Below are 18,583 nucleotides of genomic sequence, written 5' to 3'. Positions count from 1 at the left end.
AGGGTGCATTTCTTTTCCTGTTATCAACCGCCTACACACATCCGAGCGAGTTGCGGGAGAATACTTTCACTTTTTTCTTCTTGTGGATTCACCCAGCTAAAAGTACTTAAAAGAGGATTTGTTCCTTTGTGGCATGTTTGCCTTGGTTCATATGAGTCTGCTTAACACAAATCTCTTGGTGGCTCATACAAGCCTCCGCCAGTTATCTACAGGATAAATCTAGTGCAAGCTGAAACTGTGGTTTAGACACAGTGTAAAGACTTTTTTTGATTTTCACTCATTCTTGCATCTCAAAATGTGACAAAATGTAGGTGCATACTTATTTTTAATTAGGCAACCTTTTCCCTCTCCTAGTGTTGCCCTGTCGTATTACTGTTGGCATAAGCAACATGGCTACTGCTACTGCTGCCCCTTCTGTCATCTCCCTCTTTGCCTTCATTTCACTCCGCATAGTGTGGTTCGTTTTCACAGGATAGTGACCAGGGGTAAAAAAACTTCCTCTTCTACACTTGCAGACGCACTTTCGACAGTCATTCTTCCTGCATAATCGAGCTTGGTGGGAGACTAAATATGACAGTGAGAGAGAGATTTTATTGTTGTCTATTGTCAAGATTTTTGAATTTCTCTTAAAAGTAGAAAATAAAGTCTTTTCTGGTACAGTCCCATTCCGATATGTAAATCTTACCGCAGTTTTCCTTGAATTGCTCACATTTTTGAATAAAACAGTGCGTTACACACATTGTAAGCTACCATAAATATCTCCTAATATGAAATGCACGAATAAAAGAACTCTGGTCCCAAAAAGTTAGGTGTTATAAGTGCCTCTGGAGACTGAGCTCGCAGACGGAGCAAATGTCTGTTTGGCTGCTTCCGATTTCCAATTATTTAGAATGATTCAACACTGCAGGAAGCGTATCTGCTTGTTAACTTTCTATAATGCATGCTTCAGTGCCACAACTTGTGGATGCGTTTCTGATCGTAGATGACAGCTGGTGTAGAGGAAACGCAACGATTTAAATAAAGCGAAGATAACAATGTTTTAATGCTCAAAATATCTGATGTTTTTGTGATGACACAGCTTCAAAACCAATCGTCGTGACTTTTAAAACATCTACTATTTGAATTTCAGAACATGAGTAGTTCTCTGAAGCTTACATAAAATGACAACGTGTATGGAAATATATACGGCGTGCTATGCTGACCCATAAAGCTGAATACTATAAATAACTGATGCCTTTTCTTCTGCTCCTTCCAGGATCGTATATGTTGGTGAACTCCTCCCAGCATGCCGTGGGTCATCGTGCTCAGCTGCTGCTGCAGACCCTGAGCGAAAATGACACGCACTGCGTCCAGTTCAGCTACTTCCTGTACAGTCGTGATGGCCACAGTCCAGGGGCCCTGCGGGCGTATGTTCGCGTCAACGGCGGCCCTCTCGGCAGTCCAGTCTGGAACACGTCTGGGTCTCATGCCAAGCAGTGGCACCAGGTCGAGCTGGCTGTCAGCACCTTCTGGCCTAATGAATACCAGGTACAGACTTTGTCATTCGCACTTCTAAGAGACTCCTGACTCTTGGATGAGATGATGTGACCGATGTGTCTGTTTAACTCTTCATCAGGCTTGTTGTGTTGTGACTCAGATTTCATGATGTGTTAATGAAACTCCTCTATCACCGAGGAGTGGAACAGTCGAGAGAGGTTTCATTTTCACGATGAAGACATGCAGACCCTTTGGCCAACATCTTGTACAGCTGAAAAATATTACACAGTGAGGCTCTGGTGATCACCACTCATTTTAGCCTGGAGGTGAATCTGGTGTTAATTACTCGCATTTGCAATTTAATTAGCATTGATTCCCTTGTGAATGTAGCTAATGTAAGAGCTCGAGGGCCCTATCCAGGCCTCTTGTGGGCACGTCTGCTAGAGATTCCACCCACTGAGGCCTCTGCACTGTGTATTCAACAGACTCCGACGATTTGCATAGCACTTTGACTGGCAGCTACTGTGGCTGCCTGTTGTGCTGTGGACTACAGATGGCACAGTCAGGTGAACGTGAGGGATATCCATCTATTAATCCAATTTCTCTTTTCTGCAAACTCTGCAGAGCTGTCAAAAAGCAATTAAGTTGAGTAGTGTGCGTTATATCAAGTACTGTCAATCCCACCCTGATTTAATTAAATCCTGTTCGGGCCTGCAAGATCTGACCTTCACTATGTAAATAATAGTCCTCTGCACAAACAGGAGTGACACTGTTCCACCAATATCACCTGATCTGAAAATGAGGTCAACTTTATGGTTAACAGAAACAAACAGACAGACGGTATACATACATGAACGCCCACGCACAAACATCTTAGAGAAACGTTCTGTTGCTGTGATCTGTGCACAAGGGCACAATCTCCTATTCTCAGTTAAGAGACATATTTTTCACAAGGTTGCAAGGTTTCTACCTCTGAACAGGTTGTCCAAGGTAAAGTTGTGACTGGCTTTGTCAAATTCAAAGAGAGACTAAGCCACTGGCACTCTGTCAAAGCTTCAGGGGATTTGTTGTTAAAGGAAAGTTAAGGCATTTCGACAAGTTAGGTGTCCTGCTCCATGAGGAGATTAATGCCAGTCATATATCTGCATGACAATTATGAAGATAGCAACAGGAAACCTTAGCATTGCTTGGAAACAGGGGGGGAAATAGCCAGCCTGACTTTGTCCGAGGTAATAACATAAACCAGTCTATAGTCCTACAATCACTAATTGCCACATTTTATCTTGTGTGGACAATGGACAAACAGACCTTTATATTAAATGTGGCCAAACTTTCAAATATGAGGTAGACATGTGCCAATGGCCCAAGTTCCAGACTCCTATAAATGCAACATTTCCAACAGCATTATCTACTTTCACGATGATCAGATTTCATTGTGACTTATTTTTCCTCTTTTTTAATGCTGCTGTCTTGGCCAGTACTCCCTTGTAAAATAAGATTCTGAATCTCAATGGACATATTCCTGATAAAACAAAGATTAAATCAATAAAATAAATGAAATAAAGTCTTTGTCATCTCCTGCAGGCAGAGCACACCCAGATCAGCATGCACCCGTCCACTGTCTCAGCTTGTATAGCTCTTTTTATCAAGGTTACTTACAGCGTCTCCCAACAGGATTCTGGTCTGAATCATATTTTATGGAGTAAAATATTTTCTGGCTTTCCCTCTGATGTCTTCTGGCTCCTTTGTATGAACTGTGATTTACAGAGTTCCCTGATGGACAGAGAGCTTTACATATTGCTAAAAGTACCCGCTCACTGCTGCCTGCTGTAAGGTTTGCTGTGCTGTTGAAGCTGTCCATCAGGAAATTCTATAAATGGGTGAGTTATTTTCGACATAAAATCTCAGCAATCAGTGAATAAAGTTTTGGTTCTGTAAAGAAATCAATGTGACCCAGCGTCATCAAATTCTAGTGGAGTCTGATAATTTAAAATATGGAGCTGTTGAATAAGCATAAGGGGCCCCCTTTAAACGAAACCTGCAGTTACTGAGTTAAAGGTGCCGTTTGTAATAATCCAAGTGAAAAAAGTAAAAATTAACCCTAACCCTAAAATGACCATTAGAATGTTAACAAATAACAGTATGTTGCAGAGATATCCACTGAAGTTAACATGCTATCCAGCCAGCCCAACCTGGTCGAAAGCTCCTGTGCTAGCATAGCAATGTAAACACAGACAGTCACCTGGTGCTCCGAGCTCCCAGTTTGGACCACTAGCTGCGCTTCTATCTGCGGACTAGGTAATAGCACCTACAGTTGGCAGCAGTAAGCTGTTATTCAACCGATACGATAAGTGAGCTTTAGAGTCGGAAAAAACAGCATCCCTAGTTATGCTAATCACCTCCTCGCTCTTGCTTAGTATCTAGCATTCACACATGAGAGTGATATAATCTTCTCCTCGGCAAAAGGGAGTTGGTGTATAACTCCAAATGTTGTCATTTCTTTTTAAGAGCTGACAAAATAATCCTGCTCCCTTGCTGTTTAAATTGAGTTCAGTTTCATTGATATGCATTTAAAATGAGAACAAAGACAGTAAGCCAAAGGAACTCTCTCAGTTTTTTTTTTTTTAAATGCCATTGAAATAAACTATCCATGTGGAAAACCTATTAAGTTACAGATGCTGGTGACTCTTTATATACCGTGTATGTCAGTGTCATCTCGGCAGTAACGAATCAGTATGCATGAGGACGGCGAGCTCTGCTAACCAGAGCTATTGCCAGTCTCGCTCCTGGCAAACAGCAAGACGAGCAAGGACCCCTGCCAGCGAGGCTGTTCATCAGCTCGGTTTTTAAAACAAATAATTAATAGAGTTTTCAGAGTGAATCATTACTTTTACAATGCCCCTAATAAATGTATTAAATAGCTGTTGCTCTTATGCTGAATGTTTAACAATGAGTGAGCTAAAAAGTGGTCGAGTGTCTCGCTGAGGACCGCTTCACCACTGATGGATGCAGTGAGAGCCGAGCTGTGATCTCTGTGTTATAAAACAGACTCCCTAACCACTCCTCTGCCCTATCATCACATCAGGACCGATAAGTCATGAATACAGTAATAACATGTTTTATCCGGCCATCTCTTTTTCTCTGTCAAGTACTATTGAATTTGCCTGTGTACTTAGCGGCGCTGCTCTGCTCGTCCCCCCATTTCCTGTTCCCCAGTGGAGCTGTGTGCTTTCATGTCTCTCAGACCTGTATATATCCCAGTAAACAGCGATGGCTCATAGGTGAGTCAGACTTCTGCCATGGCTTCCAGTGAGCGGTTCCTGTCAGGAGAAGGAGGGTTATAATAGGCTTATGAGGAGGAGTAGATGACTCTGTAGACGGGACAAACAGTACAGGAGAAGGAGATGGGCCTAACAGTTCAATTAGTATCGACGGTACAGCCTTTTAATAGAACGGCTTAAACTGCTAATGGCCTTGCTTTTTTATCTCATGTGGGGTAGAACACGGCACTCAAATTTTATTGGATTAAATTTGGTCGCCAGGTATTGGCAGCGTCAGAGAAAGTGCATCTAATTGCAGCATGCGAGGAATTAAAGCTTTTTTTTTTTTTCCCTCTGTCGCTTCCGCTCTCGTTTTAACTTTTCGCTCGAACTCAGCCAAGCTTGTGCTGCTCGTCAGTACAAAAGGGAACAAAACAAGCTGCCCCCTCAAAGTAACATACACCACGGCTTACATTGCTAATCCCTCGGCATTCAAAAACCTCATCACTTGCGGAGTGACAAGGGGTCTTGCCTCGCAACACGCCGCTGCTCCCTTTACAAAACAGAGAGCGGTGAACGGGGAGGTGTAGGGCTGAATGTTTTCTATAATAGCATCTTAATGCGAGAGATCCCCCCCCGTCGGTAACAGTGCCATGAGAAAACACAAGAAAGAAGGAAGAGCGTCGGGAGTCTGTTAGCCCAGTTTGCTTCAACAAGGCTCTCTTGAAATTCACCCGAGACTTGTAGCTCTAAAGCACGTTAGCTGCAGCTTGTGTGCCTTTAAACACCGAAGGGGGTTTGGGTTGTATCATCTTCAAAGCAAGCATAATACAATCACATTGGTTTTTAAGTGATAGGCAGGAAGACTTACACCGTTGTTAAACTCTTTTTGAAGCGGATGTGGAGACTCCTAGTTTCATTGTCTCTGAGTAAAACACATCTCAGGAGAGCGCTCACCCTGTTGGCAGTGTTCTTTTCAAAAATCTGCAGGTTTTTTTTCCGCCGTATTAGATTTCAGGTCATATTAGAACTTCCTGTTCGTCGCCCAAAGCGCAAGGGATCCAAAAAAAGGCATAGCGTAGCCTCCTGCACTGCACAGGTACAGATGTGAGACTGCGCTCAAGGTTGCTCGTTTCACAATCGAGGGCGTAATGAAGTACCTTGCTTACAGCACACACACATGCGCGCGCGCGCTCACACACACACACGCACGCACGAACACACCCAGCCGCTGTTTATATCTTGAAAATGTCATTGTGGAATATAATTAAAAACAGTCCAAGCAACTCTCTGATAATCACCGGAACTAAGAATTAATATGGTGAAAAAACTGAAACCACCCTAATGGTATTTGTTCACCTGCCTGGTGATTTGAAAAATTATTTTCTTGATTACTTGCAGCTCGAGCACTTTCAGAGATTTTATCATTCAGGAGTTTGTGTGTCTTTTCTCTTGACGTCCACGTTTTGCCGTTTTATTGTGTTATGGTTTTTAATGAGCTCGGAAATGTTCTCTGATCAGGTCGCCCTTTTATATCAATACTAAGGTTGGGGAAGCATTACGCGCACTGTGTGTGTAACGCTGTGTGACACACATCGCTCCCTCCTATCACGGTTTGTGAAATTGGGATTTTGGACTTCAATGGATTTTGGGGCTGAAATCTAACGGAGTAAGATCACCTTGAGATGTCTCGATTGAAGATGTCGTGTGTGTCTGGTTTACATTGCCATATTTCGCTCTGCCTCTTATTGGTAGAAGTGTTTGCAATACCTGGAGAACCTTGTTATCAAATATTAAAGATGTTATCCAGCCCTCCAAGACTGCCAAGTACAGCCGGAGACGGAGATGTCCCCCGTTCGCTCTTTACCGTCTCCCACTTTCTTCTCTCACCTTCGTCTCCTTCAAAATGTCAGAATCTTTTTCAGGCCTGTTTCTCTTCTGTCTTTTTATTACTTATTCCACATGTTAATATTGTCTACATTATTTAATCCCACGACATCACTCCTAGTGCAGGTGTTGTTGCTTTGAGGACGGGCTGAGATTTTTTCCGGTCTATTTTAATACAACACTCACATGTCATGTCAAATGTACCTTGAGAGCGTTATTTCTTCAGTGCTCCTCTCCCTGCCGTTAGTCCCAGTAGGACTTCACTGCTTTAGTTAATCTGAAGCTGATATCAGGCATTAGCAGTGTACATAATTCAAACTGAGTGGGTGTGATTGCCCTAATAGTTGTTCGCTCTGTAGATCTCAAACCTACATAATGTCAACAAACCTATAGAATCCCAGGAAAAGTTTGCCTGCCATCGATAATGAAGACAAATTAAACAACAAAACACTGCGACTGTGGACGCCTCATATTAGTCTCAGGACTGTGGATTTCGTTCCCTATCTCTCTCAGTGTTTTGACACAAGGAAGGACTTTCTTCACTACCCCATTGGTCAGTAGGATTGATTGCAGCAACCTAGCAGCTCTCAATGGGCTGATGACATGTGAATCATGTGTTAAAGGGCAGTGTTGTATAATGTACCCAAAAGTCCTACCTGAGTAAAAGTAAAGATATTTAATGAAAATGTTACTTTGCTAAAAGTAAAAGTCACCCAATATAAATATTACTAGCATAAATATCTTAAATTATCTGATACTAAATGTACTTAAGAATCAAAAGTACATGTAAAGGTAAATGATACATATATTTACATGTCCTGTGGGTTGACCGATTATCAGCTTTGGCTCCGATGCAGCGTGTAATCTAGAAAAGTAACTAGTAGCTAAAGTTATTAAATAGCTGTAGTGGAGTAAAAAGTACATTTACCTCCAAAATGTAGTGGAGTGGAATGATAATGTTGCAGAAAATGGACATACTTGATCTAGCACTGGAGTAAATGCACTTAGTTACATTCCATCACTGGTTAAAGGTGTGATGATAAATGTAATTCTCTTTTCAAGAGTGTCATGAGAAGATCAAAATCCACCTCATATTTCAGGATGTGGTTAGCCTAGCTTAGACTCAACACTGGACGTGAGAGGAGAGCCTAGAGATGTTAGCTTACCTTGCCATAATAAAACTGGAATCAGGGCTAAAGGGTTATCTTTCTCTTTGTCAAAACATCTGCAGATTAGCACCTTTACAGCTCATTCAGTAATATTTTACATTTCGGTTATTTAATCCGTCCAGTAACACTAACCCTACTAACCCTCGTAGCCTTGTATCTCGTTTGTTTAAAAGTTCAGGCTTTACGTTGGTTATGTGCAGGACTATTTTAGTGACTTTGTGGAGTTGAGCGGAACCATGCTTAGCTGTGTTCCCCTGCTTCTCGTCTTTATGTTCAGTTTAACTGTGCTTACCAGCTCTGAACTCAACAGGAGAATACTGATGATCGCCTTATCTCAGTCTCGGGTTCTCAGGTTCGTGAATAAGCATTATAAGCATTCCCCGAAATTCTTAAAGACAAACTTTAATTCCTTGAAAAGTACTAGATGTGCAGATATGCTCAAACCCAGCTATGCTTCATTGGCTTTTCCCGTGATGCAGACTAAGGAATAAAACAAAACAGTAGGAGGCACATTAAAGACTTGTAAATGAGAATCCTCATGTCTCAGCTTTGTCTGATATTATCTGCTACTTTCCGTGCTGCAGCCTGCAGAGAGTCCTGAGCCTGTGGCAATGGAAAAGGCTTTTGTGAAATACTGTGCAGAATGTATTGAGATTCCTAACGTTTGCGCCATATTCTTAGGCACAGACAGTTATCCTTTGGCATTTTCCACCTGAAGAGATTTACGTCTGCACGTGACCTTTTGTCTGTGACTGTCTGAGGTGTTATTTATCTATGACTGTGTCTAATGGTGAGTGAAAGCCCCGTGTGTCTAATGGTGTCTCCCGACTGGAGTGGAGAAGGTAAAATCTGGTTTAAAGGGCCAAATAAATCGTCTCTTGATTTGTATACATTACAATTGCCTCTAAAAGCCAATATTACAGGGTAATGTAATATGTTCTCCTAATGCGCATTTTATATCGGTCATAAATCACTGCGTGTCACACTTTTAATTTGTTCTCCAGAAGATGATTCCTGCATTTTTATCTGCTGGAAGTGGCAATTCATTACTATAAAGTTCAGGCATATGGAAAGTTTCTCCAGGAAAGTGGCTCTCAATAAAACCTGGGAAGGTTGTTTATTGAAACAAATGCTCTGAACGTCTCCTTCCTAATAACCTCCTAACCTAATGGCTAAGAAGACTGAGGATTACTCAGTAATCAATCTCCTATTGAGTGCTTTAGCTTGGCAGAGAGTAATAACACCTTTAATTAGACTTTCAAGACATTTTTTTCCTCTGCCTTGTTTACCATTAGGCCTAATCAGTGTTTTTAGCTAATTTTGCTGTTAAGCCTAACAACATGCCAGTGTGTGCTCGCCCAGCTAATTCACTGCACAATATTGACGGTTATTGTTCTTTAATCATGTGAACCGAACCATATTTTATTTATATGGCCCAGAATCACTGATCCCAATTTGCCTTGCGGGCGTACAGCACACGATACCCTAAAAAAAAAAAAAAACTCACCATGCTTTTATGGAGTCCAATAACAAAAATGACAGGCTTTCAGCACAACACACAGGTTCTACACAGTGGCTCGAAGTACTTCAATTCCTTTTTGGCTATTTACTGTAAACATGCGGCATTATGATTCTTAAACTGCAATTCACTGGTTAATGCCTCATGTAGCATAATCAAGGAGAACATGGAGTGCGTCCCCCTTCGATAATGAGTTTACTGCACCCTTTGGGTCATATTCTGGGTAGACAGTGTTAGGAACTGTAGTAGCAGCATGAGAAGACAATTTTACATACATACAAAAAATCTCTGTTCGTCCCAAACGTTACCTGAGCCATAAGTCCTCCTCTCCACCATGGAGATGTGGAAGACAACAGGCCGATACTTGTCGACCTTAAAACCTCAATCATAGGGAGAAGCACCAAAGCAGGGGACTGGTGGTCTTCCCCCAGTAAGATGTGAGTTTCAGAGACTTTGTTTCCCGAAGAAGAACAAAAATAACAAAGTAATTAGTACGCTGCAGCAACATTTTTTTTTTATTCACAGGAAAAAAAAAAAGGCCTTTTAATATCTGGCACAAACTAATGTTCATCCGTTTTCATTCATTCATTCTTAGAAAGTCTGTGCACGCTACTGCCTTGTGATTGACAGCCTCATGGTGACTGAAGTCCGTGAGACCCCCTGTGATTGACATGGCAAGAATTTGGAAGAAGCATGCTGGTTTTCTTTAAAACTTTCCAAAAGCAACAGGAATGTTTTTTTTTTTTTCCAGAATGTGTCGAAGTATTTCTTTCTATTCTCCTTCACTCTGTTCTTCTCCCAATCATTATGTAGGACGAGGTACAACAGTACAATGGGCAGCACCCTGTGTAGTGACAGAAACAGGTCGCAATAAACTAAAAAGGGAAAAAAAGGATGCCAAAAATGTGTCAAAACCTGGAAAAATACAGGAGAATTGTGACTTCGGGAGGAAAACCGGGAGAGGGCAATGAAAGACTGGACTTAGACCCGGGAGGATTGGCGTGACATGTATGGATTGGCCACACAAAATAGAACAGCAAAGAAATATGATATTTACAAATTTTGATGAAAAATGTAGATTGTGAAACACAAGTGGAGAGTATGGACCCCGGAGGACTTTCTGCAGCTTTGGAAGCTGCCTAATAGGTGGAACTTGAGCTCATTGCTGATAATGTTGGATGTTTACGCGGGTGCACAATAGAAGAGAGGGCAGACGACAGGAGGGGGAGATGGACTGCGAAAGAAATAAAGACAGACAATGACTAATTGAAAGAGAGAATGAGTGAAATGAGAGAAGAGGACCCTGCCTTAAAGAAAAAAGACCACCTGAAGTAGGACAGAAAAGTGGGAGTGATGGAAACAGGAAATGTTGGTATCCCTTTTAAGAATGCGGCGGCATCTGCGGTGTCTGGAAACAAACAAGACAATTAACTCTGGCAAAGGCAGACCAGCTTCAGATTTCCTCTCCGAGCCAGAGGAGAGGAGCCAACTTTAAACAGAGCCGGGTCACTCTCCAGTACCGAGACCCAGCAGCCAGGACCTTTTCCTCCTGCTCTCTATTTCACCTCTCCTCCTGTCAGCTTTTGAGCCTCCCCCTCTTTTCTCGCCCCACACCTGGCTTTTCTGTGTCTCATTCTGTCAGGAGTTTTTTAGCTGACCCCAATCTCCTCACATCCCATCATGATGTGTCGGTGATGGTGCCTTTAGGGGTCGTGCATGGCCGGGGCTGTTGTCACGCCAATTGTGGCTGTAATCACACGACTCCCTTTCCCAAGTCCAGGGAGCTGGACTATCAGTGTCCCGCTGACTGTGGAAAGCCGGAATTTGGGCCAGAGGTCCAGGAGATGTTGCTGTGGCTCTTAAATTGGGTGTTCAAACACAAGCGGATTGTGGCAGTGTTGATAATTTGGGCGACTTGTTGGTCCGAGTGTCGACCTTCAAAACTTTCTGCGTGACACTTCAGTCTTGAGCGATGTGTTTAATCAACAGTTTGATACCAAAAGAAAGAAGGGTTTTGAGAAAAAAAATCCACAAAATTAGGTTTTGTTAAGTACCAGCACATAAAATCAGATATTGGTACCTTTCATCAAAACTTTCAGTTGCTAACCCTGTGTCACCGTGCTGCTGCACAACAAAAAATCAGTAGTTAGAAGGTATTAAAACCTGTCTGATGTGATGAAATCATACAAATGATTCATTGAAAAGTTTGGCTTTTTCTCCTGAAGAATCAACTTGATATTCCTCTAAGTGAGTATCCTGAACTTTACATTAAAGCCGACTTTTTAAACCTTTTTATGTTGGAAACATAAAAAACTCCCCTTCAGATAAAACCGTTAGATCTGCTTGCAATCAATCAGTCAATCAATAACCACAAAGTATCTTGTGGAAAAAGGTCCGGTTTTCAGCTACATCGTCATCCCTTGACAGATAATTAAAAATAACTGAGGCGGAACGTGAGATGAAGGTTTAAGATTTTTTTCGTCAAACTGCTGTCTCCAGTGTGGGAGAATGAACTTCCATGTTCAAACAAAAGAGGGTTGTTTTTGTTTGCACTGGAACAGAAGGATCATTTCACAGATCTGGTACATTTTCATATGAGCAGTTCAATCATAGCATGCAGGAGAAGCGACCGTGACCTGTCTAACTCCACCAATTTCACACATTTAAGTGTGTTTGCAGGGGAGAACTACTGTTTATATGAAAAAAGTAGTTTAAAGCCTTTTGTGGCTCCGGTGGGAGCTGCGTGTTAGCTATGTTGCATTGTGGGTAATGCAGGTGCCAGGTATTGAAAACAATGTAACACTGTCGGATCATAGTCGGTGCAGCAGAACCAGGGACATCAACTTTTTTATTCCACGCATTCTTCCTTCTGCTGCCTACATTACCTACATTGCAACTTGGCCACCGAGTGAGTTGTGATGCTTTATACAACTAAATGTTCAGCCCCAGTGTTTGCTCACCGGCTTTTTTTTTGGATCTTCCTGCTACTCAAGGTTTTCCTCAGTAGAGTTTGAAAACTTAATTAAAGAAAAAAAGTGTGTGATGTGGTTTAACCTCACTTAATTCAGCTATCTGACTTTGAGAAGAATAAGCTCCAATCTTGCATAACCCATTTCAGCGTGTAAACACAGACATCACACTCATTTAAAGTAGCTTGAAGGATATAGGACATAGTTTGAACGTGTGTGTGTGTGTGTAAGTGCGCAGCGGCCTCTGTAAAAAAATCAAGACCTAGTGATGGGAGCCATGTTGTAATCATTTGGTGAGAGGATTATGAGAAACAATAACTCAAAGCTGGCCTTCGATCAAGCGCGTGGATGGACGACTGTCCTTGGTGCCGCAAAAACAAACATCACCCCTGTGTCTCATAACTCTCTCACTATTACTGAGGATGGTGATTTGATATTGATTGGGTTTCATGAGGGCCCGCTGCTCATCCACCTTATTGTTCTACGGGATGGTATGGAGCTTTTTTGTCCTCCCTTGAGTCTCGTGGCCCTGCGCGAGCTGCATTATCTGCCGTTATGGCTTTTTGCAGCAGCCTGCGCCCTGAATGTAGAATGGGGCTCATGATTCAGGCGACACATTGTGCGCCTCTTGATAAAGCTATTATTTCTACTGGCCCTGCGGACTGGGTAAAAACTTATCCATTGCTCTATTTTTATGCTTCTGTCTTCCTCTTATTTCTCTCATTGTCTGCCGTTTTTTGTTTCGGGTCAGCAGATGTGCAGCGATGTGGGGATGGGGCTGTTTGTACGTAATGCCTCTGTCACCAGAAGGGGTACACGAGCAGTTGAATTCACACAGCCCTCAGAATTGCTCTCACACTTAAACCTTTGAGAGGACGAGGTTAGCCACAAGTGTGCGGCTGTGAAATAAGTCAGTTCCTGATGTATTCACTTCATTTCATTTTTTGCAGGTACTGATCGAAGCAACAGTATCCAGGGAGCGGCGAGGATACATTGCCATAGATGACATCATGGTGCTCAACTATCCCTGCTGTAAGTGCCACTTCTGTCAATGAATTGCAATTATAGAGTGTGCTGGAGGAAAAGGAGCTTTAGTGGTATGGGTGGCAAAATGTATTTCAAAGCAGCATGAAACATAAATAGGATGAGGGGAAGAGTAATGGCTGATCGACCTTTTGTGTTAGTACTGCAGGTTGTCCCGAGGCATCCTGCGACAGCAGCACTGCTGTTAAGATACTCCTACACCCAAATGCCAGTGCTCCATTCCACCTGAAAACACACCTGCTGTTCTGCCTCCAGCCTTGTTTGACAGCCAAATCTATTTGTTAATCAGTAAAAATCTTGCTTTCTCTCTCTGAAGACTTCCACCCTTTCATGTTCTCTGGCATGACTGGGAGTGCGGTGTCGCTTTTTGTCATAAGTCACTTTGTACAGCGTACTGTGTTTCAAAGCTTTTATGAAAATGCCTTCTTTTCAGGGTGGGTCTCTAAAACCGATGGCTCCCTGCAGCGGAGGGCTTTCTGTGTCAGCGAGGCCAGCGGTTCGGCTCGTTGTCAGCCCCCGAGGACTGTGTGTAAAACATATTCACTAAGCCCCAGAGCTTAATACCTGGACAAAGTCTCTCAGTGTCACTCGCAGCCCTCCCTGTACGGCCTACTGCTGAACACAAGGACTCACGGCACATTTAACACTCACGGCTCACACTGCTTTAAGTGACTTATGTAACTGACACAAGCTTGAAGGATACTTCTCTCTCGTGGGGGATTCAGTGTCATATCCCTGTTAATATTTATGTATCCCCTATTGTTATCACAGCCGTGTGCAGAGATACACGTCAACTTACAGAGGATACCACCAGTGATTTTACTAAATGAACGCCGGCTGTGAGATCGGCCCGTACCCATACTGCATGCATAGCACCCAGTCAGTCACCCTGTTTCTCCCCGAGACAGCAGATGGCATCTTCTGAATGCTCCCACTGTGGCCATTAAATAATTAAGACTCTCATCAAGACCTGAGCATGCCTTATGATGTGGCACGTCGCCAGCCTGGATTACTTGGCAGCCACCAGTGCGATGAAAGAATGAGTGAGAACCCGAAGGGAAGTGTCGCATGGTGGAAAAAAATGAAATAGAAATGAAAGCTCAACAAGTTCCTTTTTGTGGAATTCGGGGTAAAGCGTGGTTGACATTTCTGTTTTATTCTCCTGAGCTTTAGTCTTTGACTCTGAAACCAGTGTTGCACTCCAATGAAAAATGTATCACGCTAAAGAGTCCTGAGGATAAGATCTGACACATTTAGCTGTTCAACACCAGCGCTCTTGCCAACCGTCAGGGTTTTTTTTCTCTCACATCCACACTCATTCTGGTGTTTGTTTATGTTTGGCTCTCCCGGCATGAATTATGAATTAACCTTAGGAGGGAGAGTCACTCATAGGAAACATGGCCACCTGTGGGGTGCAGATGTGAGCACTCTCCCCTTACTCTACCGCACAAACAAGAATCATCACATCATCATCGTCCCGCCCCCATGAGACATACCAGCACATCGCCTTGCAAAACCCGAGCAGGAGCTGTTTGAGACCCAAACATTTGCTTCTCCCTGATGTTTCAGCCTCACTGTTGCTCCCACTGTCTCCTCCTGTCAATCATCCGGAGTGACTTGTGGGCGTGTCCTTACCCATTTCCCGGCAGTGCAGTCGGCGTTTACCCAGTGATTTGGCTCTGCAGGGGTCTGGTGTTCAGCGCTCTATTGTTAATCATGGAGTTGGGTGAGAGGGCTACTCCCACACACTGACTCACTGGCAGCTTTGCACAGTGTGCTGGGGAATTATTAGTCAAAATGTGGAGGATTGATCTTACTCTGTGGCTTTTTTCTTCCACAGATTCACTCCCACATTCTTCTCATCTATAGATTTCCTTAAAACTGTATGTTGGAAAGTTATATGGTGATGGGTGCCGAGTGACCCGCTCAGCACATACGTTTAAAAACGTATACAGACTTTGTCTTATCATACATTTTAGAACTTTTTATTCCGGCTGAGTTTTATTTTGATGGCTGCAATGACTTCTCAGCTGCCACGGAAACGTCTGTTTTTCTTGTTTCATCTTGGCAGCTGCAATTTGTATGTAAGAAATAAATGAATTGATCGAAGATGAAGGAGATACAACATAAAATACGTCAAAGTATTGCCATTGTTGTCACCACTGTAGCCACCGCTCTTTCCCTGTCATTCTGACCCAGCTATATCACCCAGCAGAGAAAACCTCCGCCACCGACATACATCCCTGTGTCGCAGTTGCCAACTCAGTAATAAAAAGAATTAGCTGTATGATGGGGGAGCACCAGCGTGCAGAAAGTTGTGATAGATTTATGCGAAAGAGAGAGCAGCTGAAAAGGCAACCCAGAGGGCACTTTATCATGTTTTATCTACCATAGGGGCATCCAAAAGGTCCCTCGTTGCTTTTTGTCTCAAACATGGGGGCACCACATTCCCCCTGAGTCCACCAGGGCGGTGTCAGGGTTATTTCCATAACTTCACTGTGTTCAGCCTCAGAAGCTTGAAACAAATGTAGCTTATTAAGGAGGCTAAGCTACAAAAATGTAAATAAGTGGATGCAGAGAAGAAACACTGTTGCCAACAAGGTAACTCTGGCTTGGGTTTGCCTACAATCGCCGACAACCTTTGGCTTACGGTAGCTCTTAAGGGACACACTAGTTCTTCATTTGATTCCCAGTGTATGTGCACTCAAGGCTTCAAGCTTCCACATCACACCTTCACTGAATATTGGACCAGGATTGGCTTCCAAACTGTTAACGATGATGACACAAATCATGCTCTCAGGCCCGCCTCTTACAATCTGACTTTCAATCAGCACAGAGGAAATTTATACTGTGAGCAATGAATGTGAAAACAGCCTTCTAGGGTCAACCTGCACATACATCATTCTGCTCAGTGAAGCTCAAACATTCAGACTTTTTGAAAAGGAAGAAAAACACATTTTTGACAGGAGTGGGACTTTAAGTCATACATCAGTGCAATCATAGCACAAACGAAGAACAGTGAATAGAGCACAAAATCAATTCTCGACTTAAGTGCTGCTTCAAACTGTTAGCTGAGAAATCTGCTCCTGCTTTATGTCGTTGATGAATGTCCCAATGACATTGAATTAATTCTGAGCAAATATCGGGCCAAACGAGTTGTTGTCTTCAGCAGAAATGCCTGATATTCCTGTTGATTGGATGTGACAAAACAACAGAGGCCTTGATAAAAATGTGCCTTGACTGACATTGTGAGTGTCTGAATTGTAATGGAGTCTTTTGATCTCACTGTGTTCCTCTCTCTGTCTGTCTCTTCAGATAAGGCGCCGCACTTCTCCAGGCTAGGAGATGAGGAGGTCAACGCTGGGCAAAATGCCACTTTCCAGTGTGTTGCTGCTGGAAGGGCGTCTGAGGCTGAGAAGTTCCTGTTGGAGGTGAGTGGTTTATCAGGCGGAGTTTAAAGCTAAAGGAACCTGCCGGACTGTTTCCGATGTGTGTGAGTTTGTTGTACTTTTTACTTCCAAAGACAATCAAGAGTGCAAAAGGAGAACTGGGTTTCATAGATGTCACACAATTATTCAAATTTTTGAGGTACCTCAGGTGATGGACAGATTATGAGACAATGGGCCCGACATGTAAATGAACCCTCATCCCTCCTATAAAGGAGCAATGAACCCAGACTGAAAGAGATACAAAGTGGCATCACATGTTTGTGCCTCTTTTACATCCTTTTTTCCAACTCATTGTGTTTTTTACATCTCTTTGCAGTAGTTACGTATCTCTCTGTGGTCACACTTTGTCTCTTTGTGGTCGTTCTGCTTCATTTTTTAGTTATTAATGATTTTTTGTAGTCTCGTAGAGTTTATTAGTAGTGGTTTTGTGTCCCTTTGTAGTGTTCTGCCACTCTTTGTGTTTTGCGTGTCTTTGGGGTCGATTACGACTCTTTGGAGTTGTTTTGGCAACTTATGTATGAAGATTTGTGTTTTTGTAGAAGTTTTTACTGTTTTTTTGCAGGTCTTTGTAGTTGTTTTGCGTTACTTTGTGGTTCTTTTGAGTCTCTTTGTTGCGTTTTGTGTCTTTGTGGTCATTTGGCATGTCTTTGTAGTTGATTACAGTAATTTGTGGGATTTCAGAGTCTCGTAAGTAGTTAGTTTGTATCGCTTTATGGCATTTTGCTACTCTTTATTTTCATTTTGCATGTCTTTGTTCTCGTTTAGCCTTCTTTGAAATTGTTTTGTCTCTCTTTGTATGAACTGTATTTCTATTTGTAGTTGTTTTGTGTCTTTTTATTGTTATTTGATTATGTTATGATCCATTACCCTAGTTGACCATTGCAGCCAGGTTTCCTCTCCATATCTGAATCATTATGTTTCCCAGACTTGTTTGTACCTAAATTAAGATTGTAGACATTTTCCTAATGCACTGATGGCCTTGGTGCCTCCTCACTTCACTGCCTTTGAAAAGATGCATTGCTTTTTGGATTGTAGTGTTCGCTGCTTTCCTCCCTGCACCCTGTTTTTATTCAGATCGTGTGCTGTGTTTTAGATATCTGTCTTTTCATCTTGAATAGCTTACTCTGTGAAGGTCAGACGAGCCATACAGTCCATACCTCTGGTGGGAATAACGCTGCGCTCTTAAAATGCTCCTCTTTACGTAGCCTTGATTAAAGCACCAAACACCATCGTGCTGTAGGGCTCCCTCTTTTTTCATCTCACACTGCAATTACCACATGGCCACACATTCACTGCTTTTGCCAATATCCCCTGTCCCACTGCAGCCAGTGTTAATCATGGTTGACCTTAGGCAAACCTACTGTATTGTTTGACCCTGGGAAATGTGTGATTTATGTAATTGAAGCGTCCTCGTCCCCACCTCTCTGGACGCTTTATCAAACCACTCATTTGGTCACAACACAAGGATGAAGACAAATGCTTTGGGTAATTAGCTGGCATAAAGCACACAGGCGCCAGCTGTAATGAGATCTCCAGGCCACTGGAATGCTCTTCCCTGCCTCTCCTCTACCTTTTACAGTCCTCTTCACCATTTTTTGTCCGCACTTCCCTTCTGTCTTTCTTCATATGAACTCAAATCGATGTTGTTTTCTGTTGTTGTGCCCTTTTGTGTTCATTGTGTCTGCCATACCAGCTGTGGCACAGCCTAGGATGCACACGCCTGCCAGATTAACAGATCGTTTTGTCGTTTCGTCGCCAATTAGCCACAGCCAGATTGTTTACGTAACATGAAGTGATCTCATGTTTATTT

General features: G+C 42.7%; 1 protein-coding gene across 4 annotated transcripts in view; it reads left to right on the top strand.

The window, feature by feature from the left end:
* Positions 1-18,583, top strand: part of ptprub (protein tyrosine phosphatase receptor type Ub) — a 182,428-nt gene that overhangs the window by 90,532 nt on the left and 73,313 nt on the right. For all 4 annotated transcript variants that reach the window (XM_030394026.1, XM_030394025.1, XM_030394024.1 and 1 more), the window contains exons 3-5: positions 1,256-1,527; positions 13,231-13,312; positions 16,640-16,755. In XM_030394026.1, coding sequence (XP_030249886.1) covers positions 1,256-1,527; positions 13,231-13,312; positions 16,640-16,755 — 470 coding nt within the window. The remainder of the gene's footprint in view (positions 1-1,255; positions 1,528-13,230; positions 13,313-16,639; positions 16,756-18,583) is intronic.

This window comes from Sparus aurata, chromosome 17 (assembly GCF_900880675.1).
Source record: "Sparus aurata chromosome 17, fSpaAur1.1, whole genome shotgun sequence".
In the NCBI taxonomy this organism is placed as follows: domain Eukaryota; kingdom Metazoa; phylum Chordata; class Actinopteri; order Spariformes; family Sparidae; genus Sparus; species Sparus aurata.
This window is presented reverse-complemented; position numbering and strand designations above follow the sequence as displayed.